The following is a 15,737-nucleotide window of genomic DNA, read 5'->3' on the forward strand; positions in this document are numbered from 1 at the left end:
AATATGGCAACCATAAAAATGGTGTCTCTGCATGCGGACGATGCCGGCACACCCTTTTTAGGGGAGCAGGACATTGGGAAATGCCCCAGGCGTGATATCAGCCAATGGGGAACTGGCAGACAGGTCATGAGTCCCCTCGTTCTGTAGCTAAATTCATAACTGTCACAATGAGAGCATTGGCGTCCGCCTACGACGCTCCCAGGCAAAGTTATGGCCCATATTCCATGTTGGGATATTGTCCATAACTCAAGCCAGGGGTGGAGCAGTGCTCCCTGTGAGGTCACGAAGGTAGGAGGAGACCTGGATTTGCCCAGGTTGATAACCCTACTTCGGCCATTTTCCAGTGTTCTTCTGCTCGGGGGCCTGGTTGGGACAGACCTGTGAGAGAGTTCCTGGAAACCTGGTCTACAGCGCCCCCCTGTGGCCAGACGCACAAGGTAACTGATTGAATTGCATACCTGTTGTAAACCATGCTTTATCTGTAACTGTACTCTGACATATGTATATTCTGTAGATTCCCTATTGTATATATTGTAGTTTCTAGTGTGCTTTAGGCGATTAAATTATATAATTAATCTTGGGCTGTTCTGTTATCTCGATCTTGAATCCCACGTCTGTGTGTTCGGCTAATAGTTACCGTAAATCGGTTGGTGGCAGCGAGTTGTGCCAAGGATTATTGTGGGGAGGCCAGTGAGATCCGGGAAGATATTATATATTCCGCCCGCGGAGGTCGGGGGAATATATACCCTACTCTCACCGGGGACCCTTCAATAATCGGCATAAGTAGTATAGCGGCCTCCTTGCTTATTGTCGGGCAATTCCATAATTGGCCTGACTATAAGAGGGGCGCTAGAGAGCGCGTCACGTGCTCTGTCTGTCGGTCGGGAGGTATAAAGGAGGGGGACGCCCCCTTGCTACCCCCCGATTGTGACGTACTGGTAGCCAGCGCGGGGGATTTCTGAGTGACCCCCCCGGTGGTTTGTGACAGTCGTCTAGAGATTTTACAAGAAATACACATTTGGATTATTACATTTTCAGCACCATCTCCAGTCATTCTGAACCCACAAACTTACCATCCTGCTGATATCCTGATTATGGCTCCTAAGCACGCTGATATTGCTAACAATGGCAGTTGTTCTGGGTAGGCCCTAACGTGTAAGTGGGTGTTGGGTGAAACTATCTTCCCCCAGATTCCCTGGTAGCTACACTATTGAACATACTGAAAAACTTAAAAAGTGATGTAGAATATAGTTAAAAGTTGATATGTAGTGATGGCTGAACATTAAAATGCTCGAATGCTCATTACAGGATTCTAGCTGGTCAGACTCTCAGATGACCTTGACACGAGTAACGAGCATTATGGAAAGTCAATGATATGCATGTTCAGGTCTCTGCCCACATAAAGCCAGCCATAAACAGATCATTTCCGGCAGGAGGGAGGGCAGGGTTTTTTTAGGTCACACTACATCCAAGAACGTTGTTTTATCCCTCAGGAGAGCCATTCAGAGACTGCAAATGGCTCTCCCTGGGGTGCCTGCACAAATCATGCAGTAAACCAAGTCTGTGCATTGTAGTCGTTGTTTGATGGACGAAATATGCGAGCACCTGCGATACTTGGCCGAGATCTGAGAGTACCCGAGAACCCCGATGCTCAGTTGAGTAAGGAGCATTACCGAGCACAATCGCCATCATTATTGATACAATGAAACGTTTGTGTTCAATTTATATGCAGGACCTATTTTCAGGAAGGATAGACTTGATGAAAAAGAAGGGATCAAAATTGCTTGACGAATCATCAACAATCTTAAAAACGCAGACAATACAACATTGATAGCAACAAGCATAGATGGAATGAAGGGCTTATAACAGAGTGTCAAGATGAAAAGCTCAAACATGGGACTCCTACTCAATACAAAGAAGACAAAGACATTGACTACTGCCAGGTATGACCGGGACATATTTGAGATGGATGGAAGTTGTAAAAGAATTCAACCTACTCGTATCAATGATTACTCAAGCGATAACACTAGAAATTAATAGCAGAATAGCTATGGGTAAATCAACAATGAAATCACTGGACAAGGTCCTCAAATCAAAGAACATTTCACTGGTGACAAAGATATGGCTTGTACATAGTCTGCTCTTTTCTGTAGTAACATATGGATACAAAGCTTTAACAATAAAGAAATGACAGAAAAAGATTCCACACCTGAAATGTGGTGCTGGAAAAGAATGTTATCAATACCATGAATGGCAAAAAGAACAAATAAATCACTTTTGGAACACATCAGGCAAGACATGTCACTCGAAGCAAGGATCACCAAGCTATGACTTGTCTACTTTGGACACATCATACAAAGACAGCAATAACTGGTGACATCAATGTCAGAAAAATAGAAGAAACAAGGCAAAGAGGAAGACCAGCTTGATACTATCCAGATAACTGTGAAGAATACCCTGGTGGACCTATCTAGACTTGCACAAGATCGATCTTCCTACATCCATCCATCCATCTGTCACACTAGAGCATATAGACAATCAGCGTGCAGCGCAATTCAAGGGTTTCAAATGGACTAGTACAGAAGGCCCTGACAATGGAGAGAGGAAACAAAGGACACTTCCTGCAACTCTACTGAGTCTGTAGTCTATGCTTTCTAACGTCCCTTTACGGTCCTACCCCCAGTTGCCGTCAGGTGCCTAGGCCCTTGCTTGCCCTCAACTCTCCCTGGCTAGTGATAAGACTGGCAAGTAAACTGGTCTCACTACTGCGATAATACAACACAAGCTAAGGGAGACAGACAGATGGAAAATAGACACAAAAAAGAAAAAAGAAAACACTCCAAGCTAAGTCAAAGCTGCTAAACACCACAGCTGCAATTATCATGACTCCTCAGCTTCTTCCAGAAACAGGCTTCTTCCAAAGTGGTTAGCATTAGCATGAGAATCTATAACTGGTGTCAGATTGCAAGATGTGACATTTTATATAGTGAAGGGGAGTGGTTGCAAAAGAACTGTACCTGAGATTAAGGCTACAAAGGGCAGCCAGATAGGAAAGAGTCCTTAACCCCTACAGCACTGAAAGAAAATAGATTCACTTCAATACAAGTTGTAGACCTGCGAACAATAAGGCACTGTGACCTTTTGGCCCCAGACTCGCCAGAGGTCTCCCTAGAGTGGGACACACTCTTGACACCATCAAGTCGCCATGGCTTGAGATTAAGCTGAAGGCCGTTAAAAGAAAGAAAAATGATGAAAATGTCTGTACTTTTAGTCATTTAAGAGAAACCTTCACTGTCTAAAGTCAACCAAAGGCTATTACAGCGACATCTTACAACTAATCCTGTACTTGTGGGGTCATCTTGAAAACACTCAGAAAATTGGTTCAGAAAGTGTATTGGAAAATGCTAAGCAAGTTAAGATGCTCAGATCATATATCAATAATTCATTGTAAGAATTTTAACTTCTAAAGAGATTTGGCAGGGTATTATATTTTAGAAATACATTTTAACATTTATGAAAGCTAATTAGTTCTTCGTGTGAACTTCTGTTCTCTACTAATTTTCCATATCTAAATAGATTAGTGTTAGGCCCCCTTCACACGTCCGTGTTTCCAGTACGTATGGTGTCCGTTTTCATCTGTGTTGGATTTCACAGGACACGGATAATATCTGTGTACGATCCATGTGACACGGACCAGAATTCAAAGTATTTGTGGCATCCCTGACCTGGTCAGGCACCACTGAGTACTGCACCCATGCTGGGACAGTGCTTCCAGGAAATTTCAAAAGGTGAGAATGAGGTGTGCACGCACAGACACATAGCAACCAGGTCTCCCACACCATTAGCTAGGACCCTTGGGCAGCCCCTGGAAGAGGCTGGCTTTCAATTCTCAGCAAGGGGTGGAGGGAAGGGGCTAGAAGCTAGGTTGCAGTGGCAATCAGAAAAGGAGGAGGAGCAAGCCTGTCTGGAGCAGTGTACAGAAGTTGCTGAAAAAGGTAGAGGTACAGCCACGCTAGTTAGACCCTGCACGTGTGATAGCTGTTAGCGGGGGAGTACAGTGACCAGAAAGTCAGTCTGAAAGACACCTGAAGAGAGGCAGTTACGTACGGGGACTGCTGGTGACTAAGCACACACAGGGAACAGGTCCCTAGAGCCAGACATCCATTTACTGATCTGCTAAACCTGCTGGTGAGGGGACTGGAGGTTCCTCACCAAAGATACAGAGTTCGAGCCTCAGCAGCAACAGGGGGACCCATAAGGAGATAGGGCCAGAAGCCATCTCACCTGGTCCACGCTGCCGGCAAACGGGCCAGAAAGGGGAGAAAAAGGCAGTAGCGACTTCCCTAGACGAATCCCACAATACTGCAAGTAAGGGGTTATCCGAAACAAAAGGAGTGCTAGGAAAGCGAGCTAATGGCTACCCTCAGTTCAGCCTGAAGGAGTTCCTAGTTCTACCTGGTACAATCTCAGCATCGCCCGGGTATCTCACCAACCACCTAAAAGTGAGTAAACAAGTTGCAAGACACTTTGGACTGAGACTGAGTTCTTCTGCGACCTGATGTTCTACACACATACACCCGAGCCCCTGGGGCCAGCCTCACTCTCGGGAGGCCACACCATCTGACTGCCGATTCCATCAACCCTAGATGCTTGTTAAACTGCAGTGGCGGTCACCTATAACCCTGACCACAAACCGAGAGTGGCATCACAACTCAGATGTAAATAACCTGACATACCTGTTGCCAGCGGTAATCAAGTGGAGCCCCTGTGACGTCCCTGAGGCGACAGCTACAGGTGGGTGACACGCATTCAAGAAATTAAAGATTTTTGTGTTAACGATGTGTAAAGATGATAGATAGATAGATAGGTAGGTAGGTAGATTTTACAGTTACCAGCCAAATAAATAAATTATCTAAAAAAATGACACATAAGGTCCAGTCACACTAAACAACTTACCAGCGATCCCAACAACGATTGGGATCGCTGGTAAGTTGCTAGGAGGTTGCTGGTGAGATGTCACACTGCGACGCTCCAGCGATCCCACCAGCAACCTGACCTGGCAGGGATCGCTGGAGCGTCGCTACATGAGTTGCTGGTGAGCTCACCAGCAACCAGTGACCAGCCCCCAGCGCCGCGTGGAAGATGCTGCGCTTGGTAACTAAGGTAAATATCGGGTAACCATCCCGATATTTACCTTGGTTACCAGCGCACACAGCTACACGTGCAGAGAGCAGGGAGCAGCGCACACTGAGTGCTGGCTCCCTGCTCTCCTAGTTACAGCACACATCGGGTTAATTACCCGATGTGTGCTGCAGCTAAATGTGCACAGAGCGGGGAGCAGCGCACACCGGGTGCAGCTGCACAGGGTAGATATATAGGGTATAGAGTACAGGATGCAGCTGCACAGAGCAGGGAGCAGTGCACACCGCTTAGCGCTGGCTCCTTGCTCTCCTAGTTACAGCACACATCGGGTTAATTACCCGATGTGTACTGCAGCTAAATGTGCACAGAGCAGGGAGCAGCGCACAATGCTTAGTGCTGGCTCCCTGCTCTCCTAGCTACAGCACACATCGGGTTAATTAACCCGATATGTCCTGCAGCTACATGTGCACAGAGCAGGAGCCGGCACTGACAGTGAGAGCGGCGGAGGCTGGTAACAAAGGTAAATATCGGGTAACCAAGGACAGGGCTTCTTGGTTACCCGATGTTTACTGTTTTTACCAGCCTCCGCAGAAGCCGGCTCCTGCTGCCTGCACATTTAGTTGTTGCTGTCTCGCTGTCACACACAGCGATCTGTGCTTCACAGCGGGACAGCAACAACTAAAAAATGGCCCAGGACATTCAGCAACAACCAGCGACCTCACAGCAGGGGCCAGGTTGTTGCTGGATGTCACACACAGCGACATCACTAGCAACATCGCTGCTACGTCACAAAAGTTGTTCGTTAGCAGCGATGTTGCTAGCGATGTTGCTTAGTGTGACGGGGCCTATAGGTACACACGGATGTCACAAAGATAACACATGGATGACACATACATACACAGGGATGGCACACAGATAGCACATGGATGACACGTACACAGGGATGGCCACTTAAATGGTCAAAATTGAACATGCCACATATCTGTTTTTTCAATTGGACGTGTGAATGGGGTTATACACAGAATAGTGCTTGCAACCAAAGAATCTAGATGAACTCTGGGAGGCATGTAAGACTGCATTTTTTGCTATTCCTGATGACTTCATCAATAAATTGTATGAATCATTGTTCAACCGCATGGATGCAGTCCTTCAAGCTCATAGAAGTCACACAAAATATTAAATATGGCTCTAATAGCACCACAACATCATTCACCAATGTTATGCAACATATCTTTGTATTAGAAGTTAATTATTTGTCTGAATTTTACATTACTTTTTGTGGGCGACAAAACTTTTGTCTTACCAAAATCTGACCTTTCTGTGTTCATTAAATGATCAATATTTCAGCTTTGCAGCAACTTCATTTTCATAACCTAAACCAAACTTGAGAGGGTTTCAGCTTTCAAAAGAGTAATTGATAAAACCAATGGATGAATTTAAAGTCAGGTTATCAGCTTTTATTTACATAACATGGATAAGCGACAGAACTTCTGTCAGGGACTGTACGTCTTGCTAAGTGTCCTCCTTCCAAGTATATGGAAGTTATAGAACATAGTGTTGGTAATGCCGGCGTCACACGGGATGATCTATCGTGCGATCGCACAAGCGATCGTACCCGCCCCCGTCGTTTGTGCGTCACGGGCAATTAGTTGCCCGTGGCGCACAAAGTCGTTTTCCCCCATCACACGTACTTACCTGCTGAGCAACGTCACTGTGGGCGGCAAACATCCTCTTCCTGAAGGGGGAGTGACGTTTGGCGTCACAGCGACGTCACACAGCGGCAGGCCAATAGAAGCGAGGGGCAGAGATGAGCGGGACGTAACATCCCGCCCACCTCCTTCCTTCCGCATAGCCGACGGGACGCAGGTAAGCTGTGTTCGTCATTCCCGAGGTGTCATACGGAGCGACGTGTGCTGCCTCGGGAACGATGAACAACCAGAGCACAGAAGGAGTACCGACATTTTGAAAATGAACGACGTGTCAACGAGCAACGATAAGGTAAGTATTTTTGCTCATTCACAGTCGTTCAGTGGTGTCACACGGCGTACGATATGTCTAACGATGCCGGATGTGCGTCACTAACGACGTGACCCCGATGACATATTGCCCGATATATCGTACCATGTGACGCCGGCATAAGACTTATGCTGGTGGACACTCCCTCCAAACCTGAGTTATTAATGTAAATTTGGGGGAATATATGGTAATTTCTTTTCTTTTACTTGGCAGAGATTACAGAGGATGGTCTCCACTGCACATAGCTTCTTGTTGTGGACATCTAGCCCTAACAAAATATCTTTTACAAAAAGGAGCTTCTGCTAATGTCAGGGATTCATGGAATTATACCCCACTTCATCGTGCCGCGTGGAATGGACATGCAGAAGTAGCTGAACATCTGCTGGAATGTGGAGCCTCTCCTGATATTCTGACATCTTCTGGAGAATCAGCAATGCATCTTGCTGCAGCAAACGGCCACCTACTATGTGTTAAAACACTACTGAAATACAAGTCTTCACCCAGCATCAGAGACAACAGCAAGTGGACTCCGCTGCATTGGTGCTCTGTTAATAACCACATTGATGTGCTGGATTACCTAATGTCCCTTGGCGTCTCATTTGATACAGACACCAGTACAGGCATGACAATGCTTCATTTAGTTGTATTGACTGGAAGTATACAGGTCACCAACTATATGCTGAAGAGGAACGTCGATGTGAACGTCAGGGACTCCAGGGGGGCTACTGCCCTGCATTTAGCAGCAGAAAATGGTTACAATAAGGTAAGGCTTTTTTTTCTTTGTTAAAAAGATTCTTGAAGCAAAATTATTCTTATAAACAAAGTGCTCACATCATAACTGTTAATATATAAATGCTAGAAATTGCAATAGAGTAGGTAAGTTACATACAAGCACAAGCAATATATAATAATCTAACTGCTATTATTGCTACACTTGCTGGGAAAAAAACACAACCAATGACATCCAAAACTAAAATAAAAGTCTGTACTCCTAATATGTCATTATAGTTTATGGTCCAACACCATCCAGGATAGCTGATATGAGCTAATGAGAGGACTACACTTTTAAGAGTATCCTGGGCCCCTTGTTTTTATCATTTGGGGCAATATTGCCACCCACACACCCCAACACATAGAAAATAGGGTTTTGCAGATTTATTTTACATTATATTTTTCAACTTTCTATAATAAAAAGCAGAGGCACAACGATTGCAGTCACAGAGGTCACGACCGGGACTGAGGGTTGACAGGGCCCGCCAACCCCAGCACTTACTTCAGCTGGATATACATCCAGCTAAAATGCATTGCAGCACAGAGACCTGTCTGGTCGCTGAGCTGCAATACACACTGCCATAAACAACCAAGAGAATTGTGGTAGGATTCCATTTTAATAAAATATGAACTTTATTATTTATACATTTAAAATTGCCAAAGCAAGGAGTCCTCAAGGGGCTAACAGATTTGCATGCAAAAGCATTTACAGTGATTGTGATTAATTAACATTATATAATACACACAGTACAAGGATCAATTACATTTGAGTTGTAAGTCCATTCACATATAACTAGAGATGTAATACAATGAAGTATATATCAATTCTCACTGTAATTTCCTATATTCGCCACTTAATGGTAGTGTGCCCAAGGTCACTACTGCCTGTAATAAACACCTAGTTGTGTATCATACCTGTATTGTTATTATGGTATAGAGAAAGCCCTGTATACATAGCTAATAACAGTCAATAGTTTGTTATGGGCATATTCACGACCAACCATTTGTACACAAGTATAGTACAATACTGACCAATTTGCAGCAATTCCGGATACCCCACCAGTCCCTACGCACGTTTCACCTCTTCTTCAGGGGAGGTATGGTGGACTATGTGTAGGCCAGGTATATATAGTGTAGGCAATTAGTATAAAGTGGAGGGGATGGACTTCCCATAAACCCACGTGGGTAGTATATGGCTTCACTATAGGAGAAGCCAAGTGTCAGTCAATATGACGGTGGAGCTTAAAATCCAAACAGCTGTGGTCAGCACGTGTATAACACCCGATTGCTGCGCTCTCGGACAACAACAAACAACTCACGTGATACGAATGGGCCAATGAGATATCTTTATCAGGGCAGCGGGGAACGCTTTGACATAAACATCTGAACCGCCAGTAAAAGAGGCAAAGTCAGCCCATCACATCTACGTCACAGGATGTGACGTGTGTTGCCATGGCAACATCAATAGTTTACCTGGCGTCTTAATGACGCATATATGTCTCGGACGTAACTTCGTCCAAAACAAATATAAGCTTATATTCCGAGGACGTGGTCACATGAGAGCCAAGTGTCAGTCAATATGACGGCGGAGCTCAAAATCCAAACAGCTGTGGTCAGCACGTGTATAACACCCGATAGCTGCGCTCTCTGACAACAACAAACAGCTCACGTGATACGATTGAGCCAATAAGATATCTTTATCAGGGCAGCGGGGAACGCTCTGACGTGAACATCTGAATTGCAAGTGAAAGAGGCCAAATCAGCCCATCACATCTATGTCACAGGATGTGACGTGTGTAGCTATGGCAACCTCAATAGTTTATTTGGCGTTGAATAACACGTATATGTCTTGGACGCAGTTACGTCCAAAACAAGTATTAGCCTATATTACAAGGACGTGGTCACATGAGAGCCACGTATGCTCATATATATACCCATCGGATTGCAGCGTCGCAGACATGGCTCTAACCGTAACCCAGTTAACCATCCACATGTTCCAGAGCCGCGCATGAAAATCCCGAACTGAAGTGCATATATATGTTAATTACCAGTCATGTTAACAAACCACGTGCTCCGTAAATACACTTGTACGTCTACCGCATATAGATCCCCGCTGAATTATGGTGTCATATATATGGCTTCAAAAGTAGCCCAATTAGCAATTCACCTATTTCGTTACTTTAGTTAATTACAATCTTTTCTTTTGTTCCCGCATATATATATATATATATATATATATATATAATCCTCCATAAATCTACCCAATTAACCCCTCCAATTGATTATCACCGGGTTCCTTAAAGCGATGTTCCAGCGTCCCTATCCTAATGTATGTCTGTAATCCTGTACAAGATATGTCAATATACACAGTTATCTAAAGTTATCCTAATACTGCAAGGTGATTGTCTAATCACAACGCCTGCCTATACATAGACCAAAGGCAACAGTGGTGGTACGACCTCGCTGAGTGTCCTCAGGTAGTAGCAACACCTCATTATGCCCATAAGGTTAAATGGCATGGCAGCCCTAGGAGACTCCAGAACCACTTCCCCCACTCGGTCCGATTGACCGAGAGGGGAAGGCACGTCCAGACTCAACCATGGCTCCACGCACAACCTTAATCACAACCTCATACCCACAGTAAAATTACATTAACCACTTTAATTGTGATACTGAACTTATATACAATATCAGATAATACAATATAAATATGGTATGAAGTTGCTGTTCTTGATGAAGAAAATTGTATCCAATCCCTTAATTCAAATCGGGTGCGGTTATTTCTTCATAATCCTGATTTAATCATGATGTTGTAGTTTAATCGGGTATCTATAAATCCTTAAACACAAAGATAAGGCAGTTAATGCTTATTATTCTATATTTATTAGCATAAGTTACCAATCAAATCCATAATGCCCAAACTCGATATCTGGAGCGGCCTACACATTTGTAAAGTAAATAAAATTGACAATAAAATTAAACCCATACAGCTTACAAAAAAGAACTAAATCCGAAATGCTCGTTTAGTCCTGCGGGGGCAACCGTACCCAATGTATAGATCTACCTGCTTTCTAATTTACTCAAAACAGTGCCCAGATCACCTCCTCTCAAATCAGTTTTTATTTGATCAATGGCCTTGATTTTTAGAGAGGTAGGGTTAGAATTGTGGTATAATTTATAGTGCCTCGGCAGAGTCTTAAGATGTTCTGTCTCCTGTGCCGTTTTGGATTTTTCTATGTCTCGTACGTGTTCACGTACGTGAATTTTTAATTCTCTGCTAGTCAGACCTATATAATATTTGCCACAGCCACATTCTGCTTGATACACCACATTTTTAGACGAACAAGTCAAGTGTGGGCTAATGACATATTCTTTTGAATTTTTCAAACCAAAAAATGTCTTAGACATAACCATATTGAGGCATCCCTTGCACATCCCACACGGGAAAAACCCCGGGGATAGTTGCATTTGGTGCTTCTTCTTATAGTTCTGGTAACAACTTTGAACTAACAGGTCTTTCAGATTTTTTGACCTTCGAGCTGTGATCAAGGGACGATCTGGTAAGCATTTTTTTAAAATTGGATCAATCATTAATACTCTCCAATGTTTCTGGAGAATTGTATACAGATCATGCCAACGGCTATTGTAAGTAGTGATAAGTATGACAGGTTGTTCAGTTTGAGTTTCTGCAGGCTGGGGGTAAAGTAATTTCTCCCTAGGAGTATTTAAAGCCCTCCTGTAGCCCCGTCTAATACATTTCTTACTATAGCCTCTGCTCAAAAAATGGTTAGTTAAATCTTTAGCCTGAGACCTGAGATTGAAAGCTATTTGTAGAGGAGCAGATGCGTTTCGCTCTTAAGAATTGTGAAGTGGGTATACCCTTAATCGTAGCTGGAAGGTGGCATGACTGAGCATGTAACAGGGTAATGGTAGAAGTCTTTTTTCTGTAGACATCAGTGCTGATGTCGCCATTAGGAGAGGCCTGAATTTTTATGTCCAAATATTCAACCTCACGACCATATTTATAGGTCAAGTAGATGTTTTTATTGTTCATATTCAGCCGATCCATAAAAAGTTCAAGTTGTTCTACTGAACCCTCCCAAATGAACCAGATGTCGTCTATGTACCTGATACAATTTTGGACCAGGTACTCATCTGGCTCAGTTTGGAAGATCTGACGCTCCCATACTCCCAAGAACAAATTTGTGTACGAGGGGGCGCAAGACGCCCCCATCGCAGCCCCTTGTGTTTGCAAATATATCTCCTCCTTAACCCCTTCACGACCGCGGGCAGTAAAATTACGTCCTATTTTAACGTGACTTAACGACCAGGGACGTAATTTTACTGCCTAAACTTCATTTGATTGCCGTGGCCATAGCAACGGCTTTCAAATGATGTCCCCTGCTGTTTCTTACAGCAGGGGACCTTTGCTTGACCCCAGGGGGGCGGCATCGCCACCCCCTATCGACGATCGATGTGATTGGCTGTTCAAATCTGAACCGCCAACCACATCGATCGCACTAATTTCGGCAAAAATAATGCCCGAATTAGTGCGATCCTGTGAGATCCAGCTATGAGATGCCGCAGCTGCAGCAGCATATCATAGGTGGACCTCAAACATGTCGCCCCCAGCCCCTGCAGCACTGATTGGAGCGATCGTGCTATGACGCGCAATCGCTCCAATCAGTGTGCAGTGGGGCGGTCTGATCTGCCGGTGGCCGCCCTCCCCAGGCCTGTGCTGGCCTGTGAGCCCTCTCCCAACATGTCTGCAGCGTGGAGTGGCTGGTACTTTTGGTACCACGCCACCGCTGCTGCTGCCGCCGCCGCCTCTGATGTCTCCGCCGCTCCTGCTCCAATGGTAAGTATTCCGCTCCCTGCGCGCTCCCGTGAAGGCCCCTGCGCGCTCCCGTGAAGGCCCCTGCCCGTGCCCCCCCCGATCTGCCCCCCTACGCCCCGATCTGCCCCCCGGCATCCCGATCTGCTACCACCGCTGCTGCTGAGGTCACCGCTGCTGCTGCAAAGTGAGTTCTGTGCAGCCCGTGCGCGCTCCCGTGGTGCCCCTGCGCACTGCCGTGATAGCCCCTGCCGTGCCCCCCCCGCGATCTGCTCCCCCCAACCACCACCCCCCCCGACATCCCGATCCGCTCCCCCCGCGATCTGACTGCCTCCCCCATTATTTCTATTCTGCTTCTGCAGCTCCCTCTCCGGTCTCCCCCTCTGCTCTCCCCCCTCCCCCTCTGCTCTCAACCCCCCCTCTGCTCTCACCCCCCCCTCTGCTCTCCCACCCCCTCTCCCCGACGTCCTCTTACCTGTCTTCACCGGCCTGATCACATCTGCGTCCATCGCTGGGTCCTTCCTGGGCATTCTGCTGATCTGCCTGCTGCTCCTGTAAAGCTGTCCATCTCTCTGCCATCTGTTCCTCTGCAGCTCTTCTGGTCAGTGATCTTCCTGCTAGTCCTCTGGGTACGGTGAGTATAACTTTTTTTTTTTTTCCGTATCCCCTGTCCATTTTTACACCTCATCCGTCCGTGCGTCCCGCCAAGCGCTGATCAGGGATGCAGATAACGGATCGGCATCCCTGCTCAATTTTTGGCGTGACTTTTTTTTCCGTATCCCCGACGCTTTTTGTATCGCATCCGTCCGTGCGTCCCGCCAAGCGCTGATCAAGGATGCAGATAACGGATCGGCATCCCTGCTCAATTTTTGGCGTGACTTTTTTTTCCGTATTCACAACGCTTTTTGTATCGCATCCGTCCGTGCGTCCCGCCAAGCGCTGATCAGGGATGCACATAACGGATCGGCATCCATGGTCAGTTTTTGGCGTGACTTTTTTCCGTATTCACGACGCTTTTTGTATCGCATCCGTCCGTGTGTCCCACCGAGCGCTGATTAGGGATGCAGATAACGGATCGGCATCCCTGCTCAATTTTTGGCGTGACTTTTTTCCGTATTTGCGACGCTTTTTGTATCGCATCCGTCCGTGCGTCCCGCCAAGCGCTGATCAGGGATGCACATAACGTATCTGCATCCATGGTCAATTTTTGGCGTGACTTTTTTTTTTACGTATCCCCGACGCTTTTTTTTATCGCATCCGACCGTGCGTCCTGCAGCGGCCGATCAGTGCACTGCGTCTGTGCGTTTGAAAAGTCAAATGGCGCTCCTTCTCTTCTGAGCCCCGCCATGCGCTCAAACAATTACTTTCCACCACATATGAGGTATCTGCGTACTCAGGAGAAAATGCACAATACATTTTATGGTGCATTTTTTCCTGATAGCCTTGTGAAAAAAAAGCTACCTAGTTGAAGCAACCGTTTTGTGGTAAAAAAAAATTTTTTTCTTTTCACGGCTCAACGCTATAAACTTCTGTGAAGCCCCCAGGTGTTCAAAGTGCTCACCAAACATCTAGAAAAATTATTTGAGGGCTCTAGTTTCCAAAATGGTGTCACTTGTGGGGGAGCTCCACTGTTTAGGCACCATAGGGGGTCTCCAAACGTGACATGGCGTCCGCTAATGATTCCAACCAATTTTGCTGTCAAATGGCGCTCCTTCTCTTCTGAGCCCCGCCATGCGCCCAAACAATTACTTTCCACCACATATGAGGTATCTGCGTACTCAGGAGAAAATGCACAATACATTTTATGGTGCATTTTTTCCTGATAGCCTTGTGAAAAAAAAAGCTACCTAGTTGAAGCAACCGTTTTGTGGTAAAAAAAAATTTTTTTCTTTTCACGGCTCAACGCTATAAACTTCTGTGAAGCCCCCAGGTGTTCAAAGTGCTCACCAAACATCTAGAAAAATTATTTGAGGGCTCTAGTTTCCAAAATGGGGTCACTTGTGGGGGAGCTCCATTGTTTAGGCACCTCAGGGGGTCTTCAAACCCGACATGGCGTCCGCTAACAGGTGCAGCTAATTTTGCACTCAAAAATTCAAATGGCGCTCCTTGCCTTCCGAGCACTGCTGTGTGTCCAAACATTTGATTTCCACCACATATGAGGTATCTGCGTACTCAGGAGAAAATGCACAATACATTTTATGGTGCATTTTTTCCTGTTACCCTTGTGAAAAAAAAAGCTACCTAGTTGAAGCAACCGTTTTGTGGTAAAAAAAAAATTTGTTTCTTTTCACGGCTCAACGCTATAAACTTTTGTGAAGCCCCCAGGGGTTCAAAGTGCTCACCAAACATCTAGAAAAATTATTTGAGGGCTCTAGTTTCCAAAATGGGGTCACTTGTGGGGGAGCTCCATTGTTTAGGCACCTCAGGGGGTCTTCAAACCCGACATGGCGTCCGCTAATGAGTGCAGCTAATTTTGCGTTCAAAAATTCAAATGGCGCTCCTTCCCTTCCGAGCTCTGCCGTGCGCCCAAACAATTGATTTTTACCACATATGAGGTATCGGCGTACTCAGGAGAACATGCACAATAAATTGTATTGTGTACTTTCTCTTTTCTCCCTTGTAAAAATGAAAATTTTATGGCTAAAGTAACATTTTTGTGTTAAAAAGTAAAATTTTCATTTTTTCCTTCCACATTGCTTTGGTTCCTGTGAAGCACCTAAAGGGTTAATAAACTTATTGGATGTGGTTTTGAGCAGTGTGAGGGGTGTAGTTTTTAGAATGGGGTCACTTTTGGGTATTTTCTGTCACCTAGGCCTCTCAAAGTCACCTCAAATGTAATGTGGTCCCTAAAAAAATTATTTTGTAAATTTTGTTGGAAAAATGAGAATTTGCTGATGACCTTTGACCCCTTCTAACTTCCTAACGGAAAAAAAATTTGTTTCGAAAATTGCGCTGATGTAAAGTAGACAAGTGG

General features: G+C 45.3%; 1 protein-coding gene across 1 annotated transcript in view; it reads left to right on the top strand.

Annotated features, from left to right (window-relative positions):
• The window catches only part of LOC142295476 (uncharacterized), a 77,490-nt gene that overhangs the window by 16,608 nt on the left and 45,145 nt on the right, over positions 1-15,737 (top strand). Inside the window, exon 2 of the mRNA XM_075338575.1 lies at positions 7,372-7,921. Coding sequence (XP_075194690.1) covers positions 7,372-7,921 — 550 coding nt within the window. The remainder of the gene's footprint in view (positions 1-7,371; positions 7,922-15,737) is intronic.

This window comes from Anomaloglossus baeobatrachus, chromosome 3 (genome assembly GCF_048569485.1).
Source record: "Anomaloglossus baeobatrachus isolate aAnoBae1 chromosome 3, aAnoBae1.hap1, whole genome shotgun sequence".
Classification (NCBI taxonomy): domain Eukaryota; kingdom Metazoa; phylum Chordata; class Amphibia; order Anura; family Aromobatidae; genus Anomaloglossus; species Anomaloglossus baeobatrachus.